A 26,645-nucleotide genomic window follows, 5' to 3' on the forward strand; every position below is an offset into this window, starting at 1 on the left:
ATTACGTAGACTGTTACGTAGCTACCCGTAGATGAAGCGTATGGACTGATGGTGGATAGATCGTCGTGGTTGTTCGTAATTGTCCTTGTGGTTTGGTTTTTTACCGTGGATTCCATTGTGGTGCATACGAAGTGTTTGTCAGGTCGTCTGTGCGGTAACGGGATTTTATGCTTTGTGAGTAGTCTGCATGTGACCTGTTTGTATTGGTTTTGGTCTGATTTTTCACTAACTAACTCGGCAATTGTCTTCTGCTTTTTTTTTTGCGAGGGCAATTGTCTTCTGCTTAATTAACCCGATGAGTCTCCATTTAAAAAAATTTGAAAGGTAGACTGGTCTAAAGTACAATCGTTTCTGAAAACTACGGCATATGAGTTCCGGCACAAAACTGAACTCTGTATCCTTATTTCATTGGAGGAATGGAACAGGGGGGGCCGTCATGGCTTCATGTTAATCTTTCAAAAGAAAAATCGCTGTATGCAGAATATGCTCCCTCTGATCTACATTACTTGTTACCCAAACCGTCAAACGGATGGTTCTAGACTGTCTAGATACATTCATTTAAGCGGTAAGTAATATGGATTGAAGGGAGTAGAACTTTCTTTTATCACTTTCACCGTGTGAGGCTGAAAATCCATTTTGAGACTGCTCACGTAGATTAGTCTGCAACATGGACGTTTCTAAAAACTAATACTCTATATGTGAAAACCTTCGGCGCTGGATTTGGTATAAAAATGGAGGAGCTAGGATAAAAAGTGCGCTCCTTGAACGATTCAACTCCCCAACACATATATACAGATAAAGTATGTAAAAAAACATGACATTCAGTAAGCACCAAAAGATGATATTTGGCCATATTACGGACCACGTCAAAGCGTAAAATGAAATAAACATTGTACGCGGACGTTTAGGCATCAATGCCAAACGCCTTGCCCAGGAAATAAGTGAAATGCCCCTCCCCTCCCCTCGCGTCGCGTCGCCTCCCCTCGGGCGGCGCCAAGGGCTCCAGATCCATACCCGCCATTCCCTCCCCGCTGCTCCATACCCAGCCGCCGCTGCCGCCGGCAAGGGCTGTGGTGGCGGCGGGCCCTACGCCGCAGATCCAGGGCAGGTGGTCGCTACGGCGGACCTTGTGAGGCGGAGGCGGCATCTCATGCAGGGAGGCCGGGGCGGCAGTCAGGGTGCGGGGCCCCTACTATGCGGCGGCGATGGGAGTCTTCATGTATGGCCGGTGGTTGTGGCGGTTGCGGGCGCATGGGTGGCTCCGATGGCTACGGATCTGGCGTCCTGTCCAGATCCGTCTCGGTATGGCCTTGGCCGGCCAGTGGCGCGAGGAGGGCCGATGAGGGTAGGCTAGAGGCTCCCTGCCGGCGTGCCGACGGAGGCCCTCGTCTCCACGGCGAGGCTCCGTTCGGTTCCAGCCAGCTGCAAGGTTGGGGGACGAGACTTCCGGTGAAAATTGCGCCGACTTCGGTCATGGCGGACGATGGCGGCATCTATGACATTGTTCCCTTCTCGAGACATCATTGTTGCAGGTCGTGGCACCCCACTCGTGATGCTTCGAGAGAAACCCTAGATTTGGATCTATCGGATTGGACAATGATGGTACCTTTGATGTCGTTGTTCCTCCTGAGGGTATCGTTTTGGAGCAAGTGCTGGTTGGACGGGACAAGCGAAAAAGCAGTGTTTCGTCCACCACAAGGCCGACGGTGGATCCCGGTGGCATGGCGTTGCGGAGGTTCGTGACGGGTGCATGTGGACGGATACGTGCAGCATGATGGTGTTGTCTGGCGTCGTGGTGGCGTCGACGGCAGGCCAGACAAGGTCAATGGGTCAGTTACTGCTCTGGATCCTAGTCCTGGTGTGCGGTTGGACTGGGGCATCCGGTTTTAGATGTTAGGGTTTGATGTGATGTCCGTTTGGTATTAGGCACGAATATTCGGCACACCTTCAACAATGAGATAGGAGTAACAACAGATGTTGTCTAGATGGTGGCTTTAGGCTGACTAAAGTATTACTTTGTATGGTCTCATGAATAATTTATAAAATGACCGCCTGCATCATCCAGGTGCAGAGTTCAGGGGTCTATCCTCCTTTTTATAAAGGGACATAAGTAAAACTTTAGGCAGTGCAAATAAAAAGTTGTCCACTCAATAAGAAATCATGTCATATTGTATAGACAGGTCAAATGGACCATATTACAGTGGCGGTAGTTGGTTGTTTACTCATCTATATGCTCTACATCAAAATCATGTAACGTCCCAAATGCATCCTGATAACCAAAATTGTATGTCAGTCTAGGTTGCGCCTAGGGCGGTAGGTGAAAGCCAACCGTCTCGCTTACGCCTACCCCTTTTTCCAACCAATGATACCAATACTTCTAACTTAACAAAATTTATGCCCGCAAGTTTGGAAAAGTTGAGGAAAAGTGGTTATTTATAGTTTTCTTTTAGTTAGTTGTCTGTATTTTATGCACATGTCGTAAAACTTGGGTGTAAATAACAGATTTTACAGTGGACATAAATTTAACACAATAGCTAGATGTAGGTCGTCTGAATTTGCAATTTTGGTCAATCACTTTTCCGAGTGAAGGAATAGCAGCCGAGAAGTAAGGACCTCGCCAGAGGGAAGGAAGGACCTCGCTGAAGGGAAGAAAGGAGCTCGCTGGAGAAGGCCTCTAGGTCTATCTTAGGGTGGCAGGCGACCCACTATCTATTTTTAGAGGTTTTGGGTGGTGCGGGTGTTGGGGAACGTTGCAGAAAATAAAAAAAATTCTACGCTTCACCAAGATCAATCTATGGAGTTCATCTAGCAACGAGAGAGAGGAGTGCATCTACATACCCTTGTAGATCGCGAGCGGAAGCGTTCAAGAGAACGGGGTCGAGGAGTCGTACTCGTCGTGATCCAAATCACCGATGATCCTAGTGCTGAACGGACAGCACCTCCGCGTTCAACACACGTACGGTTGGGGAAGACGTCTCCTCCTTCTTGATCCAGCAAGGGGGAAGGAGAGGTTGATGGAGATCCAGCAGCACGACGGCATGGTGGTGGATGTAGCAGCGATCTCGGCAGGGCTTCGCCAAGCTCTACGAGAGGGAGAGATGTTGCAGAGGGAGAGGGAGGCGTCAGGGGATGGGGTGCGCAGCCCTCCCCCCTCTTTATATAGGGCCCCTAGGGGGGCGCCGGCCCTAGGAGATCCAATCTCCAAGGGGGGGCGGCGGCCAAGGGGGTGGCTTGCCCCCCAAGCCAAGTGGGGCGCCCCCCACCCCTAGGGTTTCCAACCCTAGGCGCAGGGGAGGCCCAAGGGGGGCGCACCAGCCCATCAGGGGCTGGTTCCGTCCCCATTTTGGCCCATGGGGCCCTCCGGGATAGGTGGCCCCACCCTGTGGACCCCCGGGACCCTTCCGATGGTCCCGGTACAATACCGGTGACCCCCGAAACTTTCCTGATAGCCGAAACTGGACTTCCTATATATAATTCTTCACCTCCGGACCATTCCGGAACTTCTTGTGACGTCCGGGATATCATCCGGGACTCCGAACAACTTTCGGGTTACTGCATACTAATATCTCTACAACCCTAGCGTCACCGAACCTTAAGTGTGTAGACCCTACGGGTTCGGGAGACATGCAGACATGACCGAGACGACTCTCCGGTCAATAACCAACAGCGGGATCTGGATACCCATGTTGGCTCCCACATGTTCCACGATGATCTCATCGGATGAACCACGATGTCGAGGATTCGAGTAACCCCGTATACAATTCCCTTTGTCAATCGGTACGTTACTTGCCCGAGATTCGATCGTCGGTATCCCAATACCTCGTTCAATCTCGTTACCTGCAAGTCACTTTACTTGTACTGTAATGCATGATCCTGTGACCAAACACTTGGTCACATTGAGCTCATTATGATGATGCATTACCGAGTGGGCCCAGAGATACCTCTCCATCATACGGAGTGACAAATCCCAGTCTCGATCCGTGTCAACCCAACAGATACTTTCGGGGATACCCGTAGTATACCTTTATAGTCACCCAGTTACGTTGTGACGTTTGGTACACCCAAAGCACTCCTATGGTATCCGGGAGTTACACGATCTCATGGTCTAAGGAAATGATACTTGACATTGGAAAAGCTCTAGCAAACGAACTACACGATCTTGTGCTATGCTTAGGATTGGGTCTTGTCCATCACATCATTCTCCTAATGATGTGATCCCGTTATCAATGACATCCAATGCCCATAGTCAGGAAACCATGACTATCTATTGATCAACGAGCTAGTCAACTAGAGGCTTACTAGGGACATGTTGTGTTCTCTGTATTCACACATGTATTACGATTTCTGGATAACACAATTATAGCATGAAGAATAGACAATTATCATGAACAAGGAAATATAATAATAATCATTTTATTATTGCCTCTAGGGCATATTTCCAACAGTCTCCCACTTGCACTAGAGTCAATAATCTAGTTACATTATGATGAATCGAAAACCCATAGAGTTCTGGTGTTGATCATGTTTTGCTCGCGGAAGAGGTTTAGTCAACGGATCTGCGACATTCAGATCCGTATGACTTTGCAAATATCTATGTCTCCATCTTGAACATTTTCATGAATGGAGTTGAAGCGACGCTTGATGTGCCTGGTCCTCTTGTGAAACCTGGGCTCCTTGGCAAGGGCAATAGCTCCAGTGTTGTCACAGAAGAGAGTGATCGGCCCCGACGCATTGGGTATGACTCCTAGGTCGGTGATGAACTCCTTCATCCATATTGCTTCATGCGCTGCCTCCGAGGCTGCCATGTACTCCGCTTCACATGTAGATCCCGCCATGACGCTCTGCTTGCAACTGCACCAGCTTAGTGCCCCTCCATTCAAAATATACACGTATCCGGTTTGTGACTTAGAGTCATCCAGATCTGTGTCGAAGCTAGCGTCGACGTAACCCTTTACGACGAGCTCTTCGTCACCTCCATAAACGAGAAACATATCCTTAGTCCTCTTCAGGTACTTCAGGATATTCTTGACCGCTGTCCAGTGTTCCTTGCCGGGATGACTTTGGTACCTTCCTAACATCAGGTGTGGTACACAGCATGGCATACATAATAGACCCTATGGCTGAGGCATAGGGGATGACACTCATCTCTTCTATATCTTCTGCCATGGTCGGGCATTGAGCCGAGCTCAATCTCATACCTTGCAATACAGGCAAGAACCCTTTCTTGGACTGATCCATATTGAACTTCTTCAATATCTTATCAAGGTATGTGCTTTGTGAAAGACCTATGAGGCGTCTCGATCTATCCCTATAGATCTTGATGCCTAATATGTAAGCAGCTTCTCCAAGGTCCTTCATTGAAAAACACTTATTCAAGTAGGCCTTAATGCTGTCCAAAAGTTCTATATCATTTGCCATCAAAAGTATGTCATCCACATATAATATGAGAAATGCTACAGAGCTCCCACTCACTTTCTTGTAAACGCAGGCTTCTCCATAAGTCTGCATAAACCCAAACGCTTTGATCATCTCATCAAAGCGAATGTTCCAACTCCGAGATCCTTGCACCAGCCCATAAATGGATCGCTGGAGCTTGCGTACCTTGTTAGCATTCTCAGGATCGACAAAACCTTCCGGCTGCATCATATACAGTTCTTCCTTAAGATAGCCGTTAAGGAATGCCGTTTTGACGTCCATTTGCCATATCTCATAATCATAGTATGCGGCAATTGCTAATATGATTCGGACGGACTTCAGCTTCGCTAAGGGAGAGAAAGTCTCATCGTAGTCAACCCCTTGAACTTGTCGATAACCCTTAGCAACAAGTCGAGCTTTATAGATGGTAACATTACCATCCGCGTCCATCTTCTTCTTAAAGATCCATTTGTTTTCTATCGCTCGCCGATCATCGGGCAAGTCTGTCAAAGTCCACACTTTGTTTTCATACATGGATCCTATCTCGGATTGCATGGCTTCAAGCCATTTGTTGGAATCTGGGCCCGCCATCGCTTCTTCATAGTTCGAAGGTTCACCGTTGTCTAACAACATGATTTCCAGGACAGGGTTGCCATACCACTCTGGTGTGGAACGTGTCCTTGTGGACCTACGAAGTTTAGTAGCAACTTGATCCGAAGTACCTTGATCATCATCATTAATTTCCTCTCCAGTTGGTGTAGGCACCACAGGAACATCTTCGTGAGCTGCTCTACTTTCCGGTTCAAGAGGTAGTACTTCATCGAGTTGTACTTTCCTCCCACTTACTTCTTTCGAGAGAAACTCTTTCTCCAGAAAAGACCCGTTCTTGGAAACAAAGATCTTGCCTTCGGATCTAAGGTAGAAGGTATACCCAATGGTTTACTTAGGGTATCCTATGAAGACGCATTTTTCCGACTTGGGTTCGAGCTTTTCTGGTTGAAGTTTCTTGACATAAGCATCGCATCCCCAAACTTTTAGAAACGACAGCTTAGGTTTCTTTCCAAACCATAATTCATACGGTGTCGTCTCAACGTATTTAGACGGTGCCCTATTTAAAGTGAATGTAGCTGTCTCTAGAGCGTATCCCAAAATGATAGAGGTAAATCGGTAAGAGACATCATAGACCGCATCATATCCAATAAAGTGCGATTACGACGTTCGGACACACCGTTACGCTGAGGTGTTCCGGGCGGCGTGAGTTGTGAAACGATTCCACATTTCCTTAAGTGCATACCAAATTCGTGACTTAAATATTCTCCTCCATGATCTGATCGTAAGAACTTTATTTTTTGGTCACGTTGATTCTCTACCTCATTCTGAAATTCCTTGAACTTTTCAAAGGTCTCAGACTTGTGTTTCATCAAGTAGACATACCCATATCTACTTAAGTCATCAGTGAGAGTGAGAACATAACGATAGCCTCTGCGAGCCTCAACGCTCATTGGACCGCACACATCAGTATGTATGATTTCCAATAAGTTGGTTGCTCGCTCCATTGTTCCGGAGAACGGAGTCTTGGTCATTTTGCCCATGAGGCATGGTTCGCATGTGTCAAATGATTCATAATCGAGAGACTCTAAAAGTCCATCAGCATGGAGCTTCTTCATGCGCTTGACACCAATGTGACCAAGGAGGCAGTGCCACAACTATGTGGGACTATCGTTATCAACCTTACATCTTTTGGTATTCACACTATGAATATATGTAACATCACATTCGAGATTCATTAAGAATAAACCATTGACCAGCGGGGCATGACCATAAAACATATCTCTCATATAAATAGAACAACCATTATTCTCGGATTTAAATGAGTAGCCATCTCGCATTAAATGAGATCCCGATACAATGTTCATGCTCAAAGCTGGCACTAAATAACAATTGTTGAGGTTTAAAACTAATCCCGTAGGTAAATGTAGAGGTAGTGTGCTGAAGGTGATCACATCGACCTTGGAACCATTCCCGACGCGCATCGTCACCTCGTCCTTCGCCAGCCTCTGCTTATTCCACAGCTCCTGCTTTGAGTTACAAATATGAGCAACCGCACCGGTATCAAATACCCGGGAGCTACTACGAGTACTGGTAAGGTACACATCAATTACATGTATATCACATATACCTTTAGTGTTGCCGACCTTCTTGTCCGCTAAGTATTTGGGGCAGTTCCGCTTCCAGTGACCCTTCCCTTTGCAATAAAAGCACTCAGTCTCAGGCTTGGGTCCATTCTTTGGCTTCTTCCCGGCAACTGGTTTATCGGGCGCGTCAACTTCCTTGCCGTCCTTCTTGAAGTTCTTCTTACCCTTGCCTTTCTTGAACTTAGTGGTTTTATTGACCATCAACACTTGATGTTCCTTTTTGATTTCCACCTCCGCTGATTTCAGCATTGAAAATACTTCAGGAATAGTTTTCACCATCCCCTGCATATTGTAGTTCATCACAAAGCTCTTGTAGCTAGGTGGGAGCGACTGAAGGATTCTGTCAATGATCGCCTCGTCCGGGAGGTTAATGTCCAGCTGGGACAAGCGGTTGTGCAACCCAGACATTTTGAGTATGTGCTCACTGACAGAACTATTTTCCTCCATCTTACAACTGTAGAACTTGTCGGAGACTTCATATCTCTCGACCCGGGCATGAGCTTGGAAAACCATTTTCAGCTCCTCGAACATCTCATATGCTCCGTGTTGCTCAAAACGCTTTTGGAGCCCCGGTTCTAAGCTGTAAAGCATGCCGCACTGAACGAGGGAGTAATCATCAGCACGTGACTCCCAAGCGTTCATAACGTCTTGGTTCTCTGGGATGGGTGCTTCACCTAGCGGTCCTTCTAGGACATATGCTTTCTTGGCAGCTATGAGGATGATCCTCAGGTTCCGGACCCAGTCCATATAGTTGCTGCCATCATCTTTCAGCTTGGTTTTCTCTAGGAACGCGTTGAAGTTGAGGTTGACATGAGCGTTGGCCATTTGATCTACAAGACATTTTTGCAAAGGTTTTTAGACTAAGTTTATGATAATTAAGTTCATCTAATCAAATTATTTAATGAACTCCCACTTAGATTAGACATCCCTCTAGTCATCTAAGTGATACATGATCCGAGTCAACTAGGCCGTGTCCGATCATCACGTGAGACGGACTAGTCATCATCGGTGAATATCTCCATGTTGATTGTATCTTCCATACGACTCATGTTCGACCTTTCGGTCTCTTGTGTTCCGAGGCCATGTTTGTACATGCTAGGCTCGTCAAGTTAACCTAAGTGTTTATGCATGTGTAAATCTGTCTTACACCCGTTGTATGTGAACGTTAGAATCTATCACACCCGATCATCACGTGGTGCTTCGAAACAACGAACTTTCGCAACGGCGCACAATTAGGGGGGAACACTTTCTTGAAATTATTATGAGGGATCATCTTATTTACTACCATCGTTTTAAGCAAATAAGATGCAAAAAACATGATAAACGTCACATGCAATCAAATAGTGACATGATATGGCCAACATCATATAGCTCCTTTGATCTCCATCTTCGGGGCGCCATGATCATCTTGGTCACCGGCATGACACCATAATCTCCATCATCATGATCTCCATCATCATGTCTCCATGAAGTTGCTCGCCAACTATTACTTCTACTACTATGGCTAATGGTTTAGCAATAAAGTAAAGTAATTACATGGCGTTTAATCATTGACACGCAGGTCATACAATAATTAAGACAACTCCTATGGCTCCTGCCGGTTTTCATACTCATCGACATGTAAGTCGTGATTCCTATTACAAGAACATGATCTCATACATCACATATATATCATTCATCACAACTTTTGACCATATCACATCACAAGGCATAAGCTGCAAAAACAAGTTATACGTCCTCTAATTGTTGTTGCATGTTTTACGTGGCTGCAATAGGGTTCTAACAAGAACGTTTTCTTACCTACGTGAAAGCCACAACGTGATATGCCAATTTCTATTTACCCTTCATAAGGACCCTTTTCATCGAATCCGCTCCGACTAAAGTGGGAGAGACAAACACCCGCTAGCCACCTTATGCAACTAGTGCATGTCAGACGGTGGAACCTGTCTCACGTAAGCGTACGTGTAAGGTCAGTCCGGGCCGCTTCATTCCACGATGCCGCCGAAGCAAAATATGACTAGTAGTGGCAAGAAAATTGACAACATCTACGCCCAGAACAAATTTGTGTTCTACTCGTGCAAAGAAACTACGCATAGACCTAGCTCATGATGCCACTGTTGGGGAACATTGCAGAAAATAAAAAAAATTGTACGCTTCACCAAGATCAATCTATGGAGTTCATCTAGCAACGAGAGAGAAGAGTGCATCTACATACCCTTGTAGATCGCGAGCGGAAGCGTTCAAGAGAACGGGGTTGAGGGAGTCGTACTCGTCGTGATGCAAATCACCGATGATCCTAGTGCTGAACGGACAGCACCTCCGCGTTCAACACACGTACGGTTGGGGAAGACGTCTCCTCCTTCTTGATCCAGCAAGGGTGAAGGAGAGGTTGATGGAGATCCAGCAGCACGACGGCGTGGTGGTGGATGTAGCAGCGATCTCGGCAGGGCTTCGCCAAGCTCTACGAGAGGGAGAGGTGTTGCAGAGGGAGAGGGAGGCGCCAGGAGCTGGGGTGCGCAGCCCTCCCTCCCCCCTATTTATATAGGGCCCCTAGGGGGGCGCCGGCCCTAGGAGATCCAATCTCCAAGGGGGGGCGGCGACCAAGGGGGTGGCTTGCCCCCCAAGCCAAGTGGGGCGCCCCCCACCCCTAGGGTTTCCAACCCTAGGCGCAGGGGGAGGCCCAAGGGGGGCGCACCAGCCCACCAGGGGCTGGTTCCCTCCCCACTTCAGCCCATGGGGCCCTCCGGGATAGGTGGCCCCACCCGGTGGACCCTCGGGACCCTTCCGATGGTCCCGGTACAATACCGGTGACCCCCGAAACTTTCCCGATGGCCGAACCTGGACTTCCTATATATAATTCTTTACCTCCGGACCATTCCGGAACTCCTTGTGACGTCCGGGATCTCATCCGGGACTCTGAACAACTTTCGGGTTACTGCATACTAATATCTCTACAACCCTAGCGTCACCGAACCTTAAGTGTGTAGACCCTACGGGTTCGGGAGACATGCAGACATGACCGAGACGACTCTCCGTCAATAACCAACAGCGGGATCTAGATACCCATGTTGGCTCCCACATGTTCCACGATGATCTCATCGGATGAACCACGATGTCGAGGATTCGAGTAACCCCGTATACAATTCCCTCTGTCAATCGGTATGTTACTTGCCCGAGGTTCGATCGTCGGTATCCCAATACCTCGTTAAATCTCGTTACCGGCAAGTCACTTTACTCGTACCGTATGCATGATTCCGTGATCAAACACTTGGTCACATTGAGCTCATTATGATGATGCATTACCGAGTGGGCTCAGAGATACCTCTCCGTCATACGGAGTGACAAATCCCAGTCTCGATCCGTGTCAAGCCAACAGATACTTTTGGGGATACCCATAGTATACCTTTATAGTCACCCAGTTACGTTGTGACGTTTGGTACACCCAAAGCACTCCTACGGTATCCGGGAGTTACACGATCTCATGGTCTAAGGAAAAGATACTTGACATTGGAAAAATTCTAGCAAACGAACTACACGATCTTGTGCTATGCTTAGGATTGGGTCTTGTCCATCACATCATTCTCCTAATGATGTGATCCCGTTATCAATGACATCCAATGCCCATAGTCAGGAAACCATGACTATCTATTGATCAACAAGCTAGTCAACTAGAGGCTTACTAGGGACATGTTGTGGTCTATGTATTCACACATGTATTACGATTTCTGGATAACACAATTATAGCATGAATAATAGACAATTATCATGAACAAGAAAATATAATAATAATCATTTTATTATTGCCTCTAGGGCATATTTCCAACAGCGAGTTCCACGGGGAAAAATTTGGTCATGACTGGGGCTAGAGGGATGGCCGGTGACGGCTATAGCACGGCGGTGGGCCGCGGTTGAGGGGAGGGCGGGGCTAGCGATCTAGCCGGTTGTCTATGAGGATGTTTGGGGAAGATGGTGTCGGGAGAAACAAGAAAACATGCAGCTGTGTGATCTGGTTTTGAGAAAACGGTTGAAGAAAAAAGATGGTTCGCGGTCGTTGGATCCGAGACCAGGGGCAGAGAATGAGTCAACTGACCCAATTTGGGATTTCATGCAACTGGCAGCCCGTCCCTAAGTTTATCAATTTCAAGCGTGTAGTAGTAGGTTGTTTACTCACCTATTTTGTGACCAAATTTATGGTGATAAAGCTTGGATCCAAGTTTATTAGTCTTTTTCCTATTTTATATCAGATTTTAACCATAAATTTAACTAAAAGAGTGTTAATACATGTCAACAAAAATTATACAAAACTACTATACAGACGACAGACGACAGTCCCTACACGACACTGGAACGACAACCAAATCAGCCGTCTGCTTCACTTCAGTGTTGTGCATGGACGAGCTGATCTGCATTGTCGTTCACATATCGTCCACCACCCATCGTGTGTATAGCAGCGCTGAAAATTATATCGTTGGATTTATATTTGAACATAGTTTTCAATGACATTATTTTTGCTATGTATACTTATATTTTATTTTATTTTGACGAAAAGGGGTTTCCCCCCACCCCAACTTTATAGAAGCCAAGGCAAAACAACCAGGCACAGACTGTTAAACAGCGCTCGACGACAGAGAGTAGCTGCCGCAGATATAAAAGGGTTTAAAGGACTGCCCTATTACAAGCTCTAGAATAGTTCAAACCAAATGGCTTAACAGCGATTACAGCCGAGCGACGTCACATCGGGGAAGAAGCACTAAGATCTCCATGCAATCCTAAGCAATTCTCCTCTTCGGTGGTCCAAAAGCCTTAAGCACCGGAGAAGTAGCGCACCCTGAGCTTCTGAACATAACACTTTCCATTTCTTGATCGTCGCCCCCAACAGGTCCAAGACACACCGCATACTTCGCCATCTTCGCCCCTGGAAAACAAAATCATTTCGAAGACGCCATAAGCTCCACAAGGCAGCAGCAGAAACAATATTCAAGGCTTCATAATGTTTTCTTCTCCTCCAGAAGGAAGTTAATTGATCAAAAGAGTTAGGAGCATCAATCACAAAGATGTCAGCAATTAAATTCCAGACAGATTCAGCAACAATGCAGCCAAAAAACAAATGTTGGATAGTTTCGGGTTCACAGCAAAAGACACAGGACATGTCCTCGACATGCCTACGCTTAGCTAAGTTATCTCTGGTTAACTTTTGTTGTAATAAACCAGTCAAAGAAAAACATGTATATTCGGTGGAACCTTGATTTTCCATATATCATCTCTAATGACAGAAGGAATCCCTCCAAAGTTAATTAGCTTATAGAAGGACTTGACAGAGTACTTGTTAGAAGAATCCAACATCCAGAGAGGTTGGTCCGGAGAGTCAGACAAACAGATTGTCTCAACAATCTCGGTGAGTTCCTCCCATCTTGCCAAAGTATCTTCTGTGACACACCTTATATTTTATTAGTTAAAATCATGATTAAAATATAAACCTAAATAAAAAAGATTAATAAACTAGGACGGAGGTAGCACTTTATTATCCTTCACATTCTCAGAGCGAACTCCGAGGTGCCCCTACGACATAGAGAGACGAGGTCCTGCACGTATGAGTAAAATCTGTTTTCTAAGCAAATATGTGTTCTCCTTCAGTCCTACCGGGCCTGCCAGATACTGAAAACTTGGTCAAGCCAAAAATGTCCTCAACTGGCTTCCATTTGTACAGCTCCCATACAATCCAAATTAGCATGAAGCCATTTCTCCTGTCCTCCCTTCTTCAGTAGCTCGCACTCTGATCCTTGACAGACTCCACCTTATAAATACCCCAACACGGCCAAACCTCAAATGTAGCAGCCTCGCCCTCGCACCTATACTAGCGAACCACAGCAGCTGATCGGCAACCAGGAACCAGCAAACCTTAATATTTCCTACATGGCGATGAAGCGCAAGTTGTCCCCCACAGAGGCTGACCTCGCCTCGGACGACCACCACAAGGCCGACACCTCCAGCTTCACAACGGCGTCAGGGCCGGAACCATGGGCAGCGACGGTCGGCGCCGTGGCGGCTGCACAGCGGGCTCGGAAGCGCTTCGTGGGCGTGCGGCAGCGGCCGTCGGGGCGGTGGGTGGCGGAGATCAAGGACACCATCCAGAAGATCCGTGTGTGGCTCGGCACCTTCGACACCGCTGAGGAGGCGGCCCGCGCCTACGACGAGGCCGCGTGCCTCCTCCGCGGCTCCAACACCCGCACCAACTTCTGGCCCCGCGCAGCCGCCCCCGCGGCCACCTCGGACGGCGGAGCAGGGTTGACCGAGAACCATGGCCACCTCCACCACCACACGCCGCCGTCATCGGCTCTCCCCTCCAAGGTCGCCAACCTCCTCCTCCTCCGCCTCAAGAGAGCGCGCAGCATCAGCGACGAACACATTAGTGCAAGTGCCACTGCGCAAGGAGCACTTGGGCAGCAGGAGCAACAGCAAGAGGAGTACGGTGCCGGCAGCTTCCACGTCGACGACTTCCTCAGCTACGACTCGAACGTCGACGAGCATGGCGTCGTGAAATACGAGGAGGACTCCCATTGCTCTCGAGACGCGGAGGATGACGAAGAGGATGTGTCCGAGGAGGAGGAAGAAGCGCCCTTGGACTTCGGGTTCATGGACGCGCACCCGTCGCCGCCAGGGGACGTCGGCCACGCGGGGCTTTTCTCACCGTTCGAGATGATGGCGGCGGAGATCGGCGGCGCAGTGGAGGCGGAGACAGAGGCTTCGGAGTACGGCGGTGGCGAGAACGAGAACTCGATGGCAATCCACGAGGTGATGAAGAGAATGAAGTACGAGCGGAAGATCTCTGCCTCGCTCTACGCGCTCAGCGGCTTGTCCGAGTGCCTTCGCCTGCGCTTAGGCAACAACTCCGGCGCCGTCGGTCACGGGCTGGCGCTCTCCGGTCTCAGGGATGCGTGCATGAAGAAGCGGCAGGAACAGAATCAAGAAGCAGTGGTAGATTGCGTTGAGGGGGGCCACGAGGAAAGCTCAAGCAGCAACAGCAGCTCGTCGTCTGAGGTAGCGAGCTGTTCGCTGGAGGCGGTGATCTCGTCGCCGAACGCCGATGCCGTCGACAGCGATGTGGTGATGTGGAGCTCCCTTGATCTGGCTCCCATCTGCTTCATGTCATAATTTCTTCCCTATATATTAATCGTGAAAATTTCCCCTATGTTTTTAAACGTTTGCACTTGTGACGATTTAAATCACTAGTAGGACCCTGTTTCGGTAATCCACCAACTTCCGAAATCTGCGGGGGTGACTGCTTTTTTTTTCGTGAATACGCAAGCTGCATATCTTTTCATTGATAGAAGGAAAATAAAAGCATTTACATCGCTTACAAGGCCATGTACGCACAAATCATGATGTAGGAGCAAACTAGAACAAGGGGTTTGCTCAGCCCCAAACACCTAAACTAGCAACTACGCGCCGGGGATGATGTTGTGTAGCCCTTTGGCGCCCGCCTTGGCCCATAAACGCGCCTCGTCCTTGATGGAGTTGGTGATGAAGGTGAGCGATGGGGTAGCTCCATCGAAGATGCATGCATTACGGTGCTTCCAAAGCCACCACGCCGTGAGAATGATAAGGGAGGATAGACCTTTGCGCATGGGGGCCGACGCTTGGTCAAGGCAGGAGCAAGGGAACTGCAGCTCTGTCATTTTCAACAGAGTTGTGGAGCGGAGCAACACCAAAGAGGGCCTAGTATTTCTTAACGTTTTCTACACGTGACTAGAAAGTTTAACATTTGCTTCCCAAGCCCTATATCTCGAAAGACAAATTGGAAAACTGTCACTTCTACTTCTGAATGAGAATTTGACAGTTGATTGGTTCCAATTTGCCGAATTCGGTGTTAATTACTCTCTCCGTTTCAATATTTTTAAGTTTTACCTAAGTCAAGCATCTTTAAGTTTGATCAAGTCTATTGAAAAATATACCAACGTCTTTTTTGTGTGTGAAAAGGATCAGTCTATAACTTCAAATTAGGTTCATTAGATTTATTCTAAAATATATCTTCATACTATACAGTATATTCGATGTTGCCAGTGTTAATATATTTTTCTATCTGTATACATGGAACATGGTAAAAAAAAGGTTTGTCTTAGGACAAATCTAGAACTTTGAATATTTTGGAGTGGTGGAAGTGCATTTTTGCATCATATAAAGAGCCACACGATACTACTAAGTTTAATGATTTTCAGTTTAGTATCAATTAAATTTCTGCACAATGCAACCACCGGCATGTAGCACAATTAAGTTAACTTATTTTACATGATTTGAAAATCTCAATTACATTCGTGTTTGTTATGATTTACATGTTTTAGAGCTTGTTAAAACAAGGGTAATGAACGATTACCATGTTTCACCAGAAAATACTCACGGAACAAACTTGATTATCAGCTTTCACAGAAACTATTGCAAGTGTGTGAACAAATGAGTTTATATTTTTCATATTATTAAATCTTACACACTATGAACACCAAAATTACAAGTTTTTGCGGGAAAATTTACATGTAAAATAATTTAACTCGGTTCCTTTTGAAATGTAATAACTACCAACATGCTCGTTGGAAACAAAAAACTACTAACATGCAAATATGCAAGGAATGGACATAAGAAAAAAAAAACAAGGGAACGGAAGATAAACAAAAAACCATAACTGTGCTACAAGCAAAAACCACTGTCGACACCAAAGAATATTATCCAAGATAAATAAATAGTCACCAAGACCATCCTCTAGACAAAATACATAAATAAAACAAAAATAAACTCAACTAAGAAGCACATAAAGAGAAGGATCAGAGAAGTGTTGGCCGTTTGATCCAGAACCCACCCCATCGAACTAAGTGTCCAAATTGACTGTGTACTACTCCCTTTGTGACACTCTATCCCATAATATAAGACATTATTACATTAATAAAGTATATTTCTTAATAATATTCAGTTTTAATATGTTCTTTCATGTCTTTTCTAAAAGAGTTAAACAGATCAGCCGGGTGCCGTTATAGAATGTCGCCAGCTTCTAGAAATCCTGAGATGCGGGAGCTATATCTCGCCTGCCGTGAGAAGTAGTTCCGTCTCGCCACTGGCGAGCATACTACTGGCAGGCCCTTTACTGTAGCATCAACGCGAATTGTTTTTGTGTGGTTTTTATTGGGTTTTCACTATTTGCAGCATTTTTCTTCTGTTCTTCTTTTCCTTTTTTATTTTAGTTTGGTTTCTTGGTTTCTTTCTAGGTTTTTACTGATTTTTTTCTTTTTCCTTTTCTTACACATGTATGCATTTGTTTTACACATTTTACATTTTTCTTATACATCAAAAACATTTTATTTATACACTTTTAACATTTTTAGAATAATTTTTTAAAATTACCTAAATTATATGTTTTGTTGATGCCTACTTTTTCATACATATTATACATTTTTTATACACGTTTAACAGTTTTCAAATAGATGTTTTTGAACTATTTTTTTGAATACATGTTAAAAAAGTGAAATACATGTTGAATACATTTTCAATGATAAAAACATTTTTCTAAACTATGCAAACATTCTTTACAAAACGTTTTTTTTAAACTATGCAAAAATTCTTTTCATTGCTAATATTTTATAAAAATGACATAAATATATTTTTGGAAAATTGTGAGCATTTTCTATAATGTAACACGCATTTTTTAATTGTATGAAATATCTTTTTAATTACACAAATATTTTCTAAATTTTAAAAGAAAAATGAAATGTAAAATACATATTTTTGGAAAGCATAAACGTTATTAAGTGTAATTAATATTTTCTTGATGACATTGACATTTTTATACAAACTACACTATTTTTTTTTGCAGTGTAAACATTCTTTATATTTCTGGTGATTTTAAAAAAAATTAAGTACATCAAGTGTTTTGAAATTATGTATTTATTACTTATTTTTTCAAACATATAAACGAAAATAAGAAAACAAACAAAAAATTGCACATGCACCTGCGTGATTATGGGCCAGCCAAGAGACGGGTTTGTGTCTCGTTGCGAGGGAGACGAGACACAACCGCGCCATCCCTAAAAAAAAGGCTGCTATTTTACTTTCTTGGGCAGCACCAAAATGCCATTCCCCCTAAAAACTGCAACGAAGAAAAGTGCTTCATAATTCTGTTTCTTATGGGGCATATAATAGCGGCTAGGCTTTTTTCGGAAAAACTTTTGACCTATCCATCTTTTATCATGGAGTACAAGAAAACACCAAAAAAAATAAAAATTGCATCAAGATCCGTAGACTACCTAGTGATGACTACAAGCACTAAGGTGAGCCAAAGGCGTGCCGCCGTATTCGCCCCTCCTTTAATGTAGCCGGGAAAACTTGTTGTAGTAGACAGTCACGAAGTCATCGTGCTAAGGTCTGATAAGATCAGTGCACCAGAACAACAACTGCCGCCGATGAAGCGTAGCGTAGATCGAAAGGATTCAACCGGAAGAAACACAAACATAGACGAACAACGACCAGATCCAAGCAAATCTACCGAAGACATATCTGTCGGAGACACACCTCCAGACGTTCATCGACGATGCTAGGCACACCACCGGGACGGGGCTAGGCGGAGAGGAACTTATTTCATATTCAGGGAGCCGCCGCCGTCTCGCCTTCCTAAGCAGGACACAAACCTAACAAAACATGAAGAAACATCTAAAACGAAGCCCTCCCACCAGCAAAGGTCGGGATCCACGCGCCCACATAGCCCTAAGGGCAACGGGGATGAGGCAGATCGACGGCGACGCCGGCGGAAGGCAAACCTATGCCTCCTTTGGTTTGTAGGAATTTTATAGGAATTCTGTAGGATAGGATTTGCAAAGGAAAAATTTCTTTGAAGCCCTTTGGTTTGTAGGAATGGATTCCTATTCCTATGTAGGATAGGAATCAATCCTTCACATTTTGAAGGAAAAGAAAGCATTAGCCTAGACTCAATGAAAAAATTCCTATCCTGTGCACCAAATGACTTATCTTCCTCTATAGAAATTAAGATGCATGTCATCTCACTTCCTATGATTTTCCTATTCCTAGAAAATTCCTATCCTATGAACCAAAGGAGGCCTAACATTGTTCTGGAGAGATAGATTTTTCTCCAGATCACAAGCATGTGTAAACGCCAGCCAAATTACCATACACAGTCATGCCTGTATTTTTTTAAAGGGCCTAAGGCCATATATTATATCATAGGTTCTTAGAAAGGGCCAAAGATCATATATTAAATTCTTTGGGGTTCTGAAGTGTCGGGGGTTGGGTGCGACATATGCCAAGGGATGGCTTATCATGGTGGGGGCAAGTAGAACGTCGCCGGTGCCTAGAAACGGGATGAGGCGAAGGCATGCACGCCAGCGAATCTTACCCAGCTTCAGGGCTCTTCTTGGAGATAACACCCCAACTGCTGCTCTGCGTGGTCTCCGCATGATCACTATGGCAAAGTGAGTACAAGGCTGCTCCTTGAGTTGTTTCCTGGAGGTAGGAGAAGGCAAGGCTAGCTCCCTCCTTCCTATATGATCTGGTCTAGTGTTAAAGAAGCGATCCCCCTTGCATGGGTGCCCCGGGGGGCTTATATAGGCCCGCCCCCCAGGGATACAATGGTAATCCGGCTGGGTGCGGGTCCCAGCCGTCTGTCTCTCAGGCCGCCATCTTCTCCGCCGACTGCTGGGGCCCGCCGATTGGCAGGCCCCGCCAACAGGCCTGGTACGGAGCCGTCAGGCCCTGTCCGCCGCGGGCGGGTCGTGCCGGCTGCGGATTACTATAGCCGTGCTTCTAATGACGCTGGCTTGGTCATGGGGTCATGGCAACAGGGCCACCGCCTGGCGGACGATCACTGTGGCCATTCCCCGTCTTGTTTGGTTAATGGCGTGCGGGGCCCGTGGGAGGGGCTGGCCGACTCCGGGGGCCGACTCCCAACGGGTCCGTCTTGTGGCGCTCTTGCCGTCTTCTGTACCCCCGCTGTCAGGCGGGACCCGCCGTCTCTGGGCCGTACAGGTAGGCCGTCGTGGGCACAGTGCGCCGCCCACGGGGGCTGAGGTCAGGGCAGGCATGGCAACAGTGCCGCGCCGGATGGAGATCTCCAGTGATACGACGCACTGTAGCCATGCCAGCCCTTCGTAAGCGGGGCAGGGACGGCCACGCGGTGACCGTACCCCGTCCCGTCCATCGTGGCGAAGGCAGGAGGTGGTTGGAGTCGCGGGCCGACTCCCCATAGTCGGCTTCTCTGGAAGCCGTCTGTTAGGAGTCGGCTTATCTCGAAGTCGTCCCTGGGATTCGGCCCTGAGGGGCAGTCGGCGGCCTTGCCGCCGACTTCCCGAAGGCGGCTCCTTATTGTGGGGTCTTGAGGGGCGCAGTCCGCCCCGATATCTTGAAAGGTTCAGGGGCTCGGGTTAGCCTACCGTGGCCCATTACTCCGACAGTAGTCCTCGAAGTTGGTGAGGCGTCGAGGGTGACATGTCGAGGAGTCTCAACAGTTTCATCCTTCTGGTGGTGGAATCTGGACGCTCCCCGTCCTCCTCTAGGCCGACTAGCTGGAGCCGGACTCGCAGAAGGTCGTAGCGGGATCCAGGCAGCGTGCCTGATAAGCTTCCGGGCAGCTGCCCGTTGCGGATCCGTCGTGTGGCGCCACGCGGCAGGGTCAGTATGCCCACCCACGCGCGCGACCGGACCGGGCGTTAGGCGGGGCCCGCCACTACCACGCCTCGGCACGCGAACGGATCTGTTGCGGCCGTGCAGACGGTTGGGATTCCCACGTCGTAACTGTGCGCAGTTACTTCATGTGGTAAATCGTGGGGGGCGTGGGGTCCTGGGCACAGTTAATCCCACGTCTGCCCCATCGACTTCTCAGCCCACGAGCCTATAAGTAGGCGGGAGGAGGGGGCGGCGAAGCACGCGCGCCCATTTCTCCTTCTCCCTTCGCTTCCTCTTGCTTCTTCTTCCTCTCGCCGCCGCCGCGCCGAACCACGCCACGCCCGCAGCGATGAGCTCTTCCTCCACCGCCGCACCTCCTGCTGTACGCTCCGGCGTGTGGGACGGCTCCGAGGTGGACGACGACCACATTGAGTTCCTTCGTAAGATGCATCGCCTCCCCGGCGAGGACCTAGTGCGGGCCCGTGCCGCGCCGGAGGGGGGAGTATCGCCGGCGCCGGAGGAGGACGAGCGGGTCATATTCCGCTCGCACCTCATGCGCGGCCTGGGGCTGCCGGCGAGCGGTTTCCTCCGCTCCTTCTTGGAGTTTCACGGGCTCCAGCCGCACCACCTTACCCCGAACACGATGGTGCTGCTGGCTGCCTTCGCCACCTTGTGCGAAGGCTTCCTCGGCGTTCTCCCCACCATCGAGCTATGGGGGGAGTTCTTTCAGTCAAAACTCGGCACGCATGTCGCCGGCGTGCCGGCCCAATGTGGTGCCTTCATCGCGATGCGGAGATCGGTGGCCGACAACCCGTTTCCCGCCATCCCGCTGATTAAGTCGGTGAAGATGTGGCAGCGGTCTTATTTTTATGTGAAGAATGTCGCCCCATACGGCGACTGGGTCAACCTGCCGCCTTACGAAGCCGGCGCACCGGCTGGGAGGCTCCCCAGCTGGTCCCACCGGGTCAAGATGCTGACTCCCGCTGGTGCCGCCGCCGTCGCGCGACTCCAAGTACTGACGCAGTCAGAGGGTCTGACCGAGGCCGACCTGCTGGCCGCCTTCGTGGCGCGCCGAGTCCTCCCACTCCAAGGCCGACCTCATCTGATCTGTTAGATGAGCGGCCACCGGGACCCGAGTCGGCTGTGCTCCAAGGACATGCCCCACGCGGAGGTGGCGGACACGGTGAATTACATCGCGAACTGCAATCTCGCGGCGAATTGGCGGTTCGGCAAGGAGCCGTACTCACGCGCCAACCCCCCGCCTGCTGTAAGTCGTTTCTCTTCTTCTTCTGTCTTCTTTTGCAGCCGAATCCGACTTCTGATCTTTTTGACTTCTGATCTTTTTGGTTTTTCTCGAGTCAGAACCCCCTCATCCAGCCTTCAGCTGGCACCGCGGGCCCGGCCCGTCAGTTCGTCCCCGATCGAGCGGAGAGCGACGTCGACGACCCTGACTTGGGGGCCGCGGTGATGGAGGCCGACGCTGAAGGAGGAGGAGGAGGAGGAGGCGGCTTCAGGCCCTCGGCCACTTTTGCCGACTGCCCTAATGACGAGGCCGAGGGGGAAGTTGCCCCGCGCCACCAACCAAAGGCCGGCCAGCCGAGCGCGAGTTCCTTCGCCGGCTTGGGTGGTCAAGGCGGCGCGAAGAGGCGTCGGGCCGGGCCGAGCTTGCTTGGCGGCCGTTCAAAGAAGTTCAAGGGGGCGTCCGCTGCGACCAAGCGGGAGGAGGCGATCGCGAAGGCCAACCGCTTCCGTAAGGAAGTGAAAAAGCCGCCACTGGTCTCTGCGTAAGTGCCTCCGCCTTTTGTCTTGTTTTCTACTGGTGAATCTTGTCCAAATCTTTTACATGCCTTCCTCGCCTCAGGGCTCCCCTTACCTTTGAGAGGGTCGCCGCCGCCTCCGTCATGGGGTCGGCAGAGACGTCCGCCACTACTCGGCGGATTGACCCCACCGCCAACCTCCGGGAGGCGACGGAGCGGAATGCGCGGGAGAAGCGTGACGAGGACGAAGCCGCCCACCTGGAGAAGGCGGAGGCCGAGAAGGCGGCGTCCTCCGCCCAGAGGAAGCAGGACGAGGCCGAAGCCGCCGTTGCGGCAAGGCGGCGAGCTGAGGAGGCCGCGCACCTCCAATCGGCGTTGCTCGTCGTCCCGCTAAACTCCGCGCTGCCGTCCCCGGAGTTCATGGGGCAGACTGGGGAAGCCGGCGGCGAGAACCGCGTCATGGAGAGGGAAAGCGGCGAGGTCTCCATGTCGGACACGGCCGTGTCGCCACCGCCGCCTCCACCGCCGTCTGGGAGTGCGCACGGTAAACAGCCGGCAGGCCCGCCGGTGCCGCTGACTGAGGGCGAGTCCGTGGCGAAGCTGCTCCTTCAAGTCGCCTCGCCAGCGTGCCGCCGCCTTGAGAAGGCGATTTCGGCGCCACGCCCCTTGGCGATCGACGCCGCCAGCTCGGCCATCCCAGACGCTGAGGCGACAAGTGCCGCGCCCGTTGGGTGGGTGCGAGGAGGCGGCACAGGCCCCCTGAACCAGGCGCTTCTGGACGTTCAGGCGAAACTGCGAGCCGAGGGCGACGCCATCCAGAACTGCACCAAGGCGCATCTGGCGTCGCGAGCAGCCGTTCGGGTATGCTTTCATTTTTGACTTTGTTTTTTCCTTGTTCTTCTCTGTGGGGGCGCACCAGCGCACCCACTGGGTGTAGTCCCCGAGTTTCGGGCCGGCTGCTGAGCAGGCGGCTCAGAACTCCTTGCGGCGAGTTCCAATACTTATCTTTGTCTAAAATTCTTATCGCAGGAGTATCACAACCTCCGCGTCACTGCCTTCAACCGCAATGTTGAGGAGCTGGGTAGGCGGACTGCCGACTTGTCGGAGAGCCGGAGTGAGTCCTCCTTCTTCTTCGCGGGGGCGCGTTGGCGCACCCGCGGGCTGTAGTCCCCGAGATTCGGGCCGACTGCTCAGCAGTCGGGCCGGATCTTCCCGGCAACCTTCTTTGTTGACGACTTAACGTCGTTTCCTTTTTATTCTTCAGAGGCCAACGCCACTCTTCAGCAGCAGCTGGGCGAAGCCAACACCGCCTTGCGTGCCAAGGGGGAGGAGTGCAGCAAGCTCGCCGCGGAGCACGACCTGCTGGCTGCGCAGCTGGCGGAGCAAAGGGAGCTGCTCAAGAAGGCGCATGATGAGGCAGGGACGAAAGAGACTGCTCTCCTAGCCGAGTTCGAAAGCGGGCGCTCCTCCTGGACCGACAAGGAGGCAATGCTGACCTCCGGCTTCCATGAGATTGAGGACATCGTCGATGGTGAGTTTCTTTACTTTCTTTGAGCCACTGACTATGGGTCGGGCTGACTCCTGATTTTTTGACTTGCTTCTTTTTTGTCTTGGCAGACTTCTTCCCTGGCCACTCACAGGCGGCCACTCAGGCCATCGAGGCTGATCGCGAGGCGCGGAGGGTAAATGGCGCGGAGATTGCCGCCAACGCCCCCCGGACCCTCGATTAGCAGCTTCTGAGCATCGAGGCTCGTCTGGGGCCGGCCCATCGGATGCTGCGCCGGCTTCAACGTGCCGGCACCCAAGCGATTGCTGCCCTGTGGCCAGACATGCCGGTTCTGCGCACTCCCAGTCGGACTGCCAACTGGCTAGAGGTCGCGGCTGGTCGTCTTGAGGCCTGGAAGGGTTCCTCGGCCCGGGCTGGAGCGCGCCGGGCCTTGGAATTCGCCATGGCGTGGTATCCAGGGCTGGACCTGGACCGGCTGGTCGCGTTCCGGTCAGAGGCCCAGGCGGAGCTGATAGCTGTGGAAGACGCCCTCGTCGCGCGCGTGGCGGCGATCGCCGATTACGCAGACACCAGCGTGTTCGTCCCTGATCGGGCTGAAGACGGCGGGGAGGCGCCGCTGGAGTGGTGCGGGATGAACCCAGATTATGACGAGGACTCGGCGGGGGTGATTAGTTCCAGCGCCGAGGAGGAAGGCGAGGCGGAGGACGGAGGTGAGACGGAGGCGCCAGAAGACGGAGCGGGCGACCAGCCTCAGCTCGACCGCGCCTCCAGCAACGAGCCGCGCCCGACCAAGCCGGCTGCCGCCAGAGACGATCAAGCCGAGACTGTCCAGCCGGCCGCCCCGGTGCCTGACACCGCCGTCTCTTTCGACCCTCCGAACCCGTCTGCCGCTTCCTAGGCTGCCGTCTTGCCTTTATTTTATCTTTTTTAGTAGTCTTTGAAGAACTTGTTAATTCGAACAATTCCACCCGCGGGGTGTATTTTGAACTTCTGCTTGTAGATTCGGCCAAGGGCCTATTTTATGTAAATATTTATCCGAATTCTATCTTTCCTTGCTCATTGCTCTTTTGGCTTTTTCCTTTGCCGCCTTCCCTTAGTCGCCGCCTTGCCAGTCGGACAACCGTTCTGCGGACTGCCACTGGATCAAATGCTTGGCTACTTTGGGAAGGCAAGTACTTGGCCATTTTTTAGAGTCTTTTTTAACAAGTTGGATAGAAAGCGGCAAGCCGACTACTCGAGCGTCGGCTTTGCTTAAGAGAGGCTGGAAGCCGGCTTAGGCTATGTTTATGCTTTGAGTCCTTAGCCATTTTTCATGTGGGCGCCCATTCTTCCTTACTCCTGCCTACCAAACAGTCGCTCTGCGAGCTCCGGCTTCTGACAAGAGACGGCTTAGGCGCCACACACTACTTGTCCGACTGCAGGAAGCATTCCATAGCGCGAGGCGATGAGTCCCCTGGCCGACTAGTCGAGCCCGGTGCCAAGCGGCATAACAAAGAGTAGTATACTCGAAGGCATAATTCTTATCATACAGATAACAAAAAGGGCAGTCCCCGAGCTCGTCTCGGGGGCCCCGAAGTCTTGGTACTTTAATACAAAGGGTAGCGTGATACATACTGCATCAACTGTAAAATCTTGGGAGAAGATTTGCATTCCATGGGCATTCCGTCTCTTTGCCGGAGTCGTCCCTCTTGCGTGCTCGAGGCTTCTGAGCATCGATCAGATAGTAGGAGTCGTTGCCCAGCACTTTGCTAATAATGAAGGGGCCTTCCCAAGGCACCGACAGCTTGTGCTGACCAGTTGTTTGCTGGATCAGTCGGAGCACAAGGTCGCCCTCTTGGAAAGATCTCGGCCTGACCTTCCTGTTGTAGTATCGGCGCAGGCTCTGCTGGTAGATGCTGGACCGACTGAGTGCCAACAGCCGGCCCTCTTCCAGCAGATCGACACCGTCTTGTCGTGCTTCTTCTGCTTCCTCCTTGGTGTACATGGTGACTCGCGGGGAGTCGAACTCTATGTCCGTTGGGATGACGGCTTTAGCACCGTAGACGAGGAAGAAAGGTGTGAAGCCGGTTGACTTGTTTGGAGTCGTGCGCAGACTCCAGAGGACGGCTGGCAACTCGTCAAGCCAACGGCCGGCCGAACGCTCCAGTGGTTCGACCAGTCGAGGCTTGATGCCAGACAGGATGAGGCCATTTGCTCACTCTACCTGGCCATTTGACTGCGGATGGGAAACAGACGCTAAGTCCAGTCGGATGCCCTGTGTTGCGCAGAAACGGGCCAAGGCACCTTTGGCAAAATTTGTGCCGTTGTCGGTGATGATGCTGTGTGGTATGCCGTACCGAGTCGTGATGTCGGCGATGAAGGTCACTGCAGTCGGACCATTCAACTTCTTGATGGGCTTTACTTCTATCCACTTGGTGAACTTGTCCACCGCGACAAGTAAGTGAGTTAGGCCGCCTCGTGCTGTTTTGAATGGTCCCACCATATCCAGGCCCCAAACCGCAAAGGGCCAGGCGATGGGGATAGTCTTGAGTGCGGAAGCCGGCTGATGTGGCTTGGAGCGGAATTTCTGGCACCCTTTGCACTTTTGGACCAATTCTTTGGCCTATTCTAGGGCAGTTGGCCAGAAGAAACTGTGTCGGAAGGCTTTGGCGACGAGTGCTCTTGAAGCCGCATGGTGGCCGCACTCGCCTTGATGGATGTCTTTGAGAATTGCTTGGCCTAGCTCTGGCTCGACGCAACGCTGGTAGACACCAGTGACGCTGCGCCTGACCAACTCTCTGTTGACTATGGTGTAAGTTGCCGCTCGGCGTTGTACTTGCCGAGCCAAGATTTCATCAGTTGGCAGCTCTTTGCTTACTAGGAACTTGAGGATGGGCTGGTCCCATGAGGGTGATGCTATTTCTTCAACTGCCAGTACTACGATTTGGACAAGGGCGTCTGGGCTGGGAGGCGGCGGGTTGGAGTCCGCGGCCGCTTGCTGGATTGATGAAGTCCTCGGGGCGAGTTCTGGAGTCTTCGGACTGGTCGCCACAGTCCCCGGGCCGGGTTCTGAAGTCCCCGGGCCGGCTTCGACTGCGACTTTCTTGGAGTCATTTGTAAGAATTCTCGTGCCGCCTG

General features: G+C 50.1%; 1 protein-coding gene across 1 annotated transcript; it reads left to right on the forward strand.

Annotated features, from left to right (window-relative positions):
• Window positions 1–13,523: 13,523 nt before the first annotated feature.
• LOC119293371 lies at window positions 13,524–14,762 on the forward strand. The gene has a single exon (XM_037571868.1). The coding sequence runs from the start codon at window positions 13,524–13,526 to the stop codon at window positions 14,760–14,762; it is 1,239 nt and encodes a 412-aa protein (XP_037427765.1).
• Window positions 14,763–26,645: the final 11,883 nt, after the last annotated feature.

This window comes from Triticum dicoccoides, chromosome 4B, assembly GCF_002162155.2.
Source record: "Triticum dicoccoides isolate Atlit2015 ecotype Zavitan chromosome 4B, WEW_v2.0, whole genome shotgun sequence".
NCBI classification, from domain to species: Eukaryota; Viridiplantae; Streptophyta; class Magnoliopsida; order Poales; family Poaceae; genus Triticum; species Triticum dicoccoides.

Excerpts from the sequence above, each read along its gene's own strand:
- LOC119293371 (XM_037571868.1), top strand. The coding sequence starts at position 13,524 with ATGGCGATGAAGCGCAAGTTGTCCCCCACAGAGGCTGACCTCGCCTCG.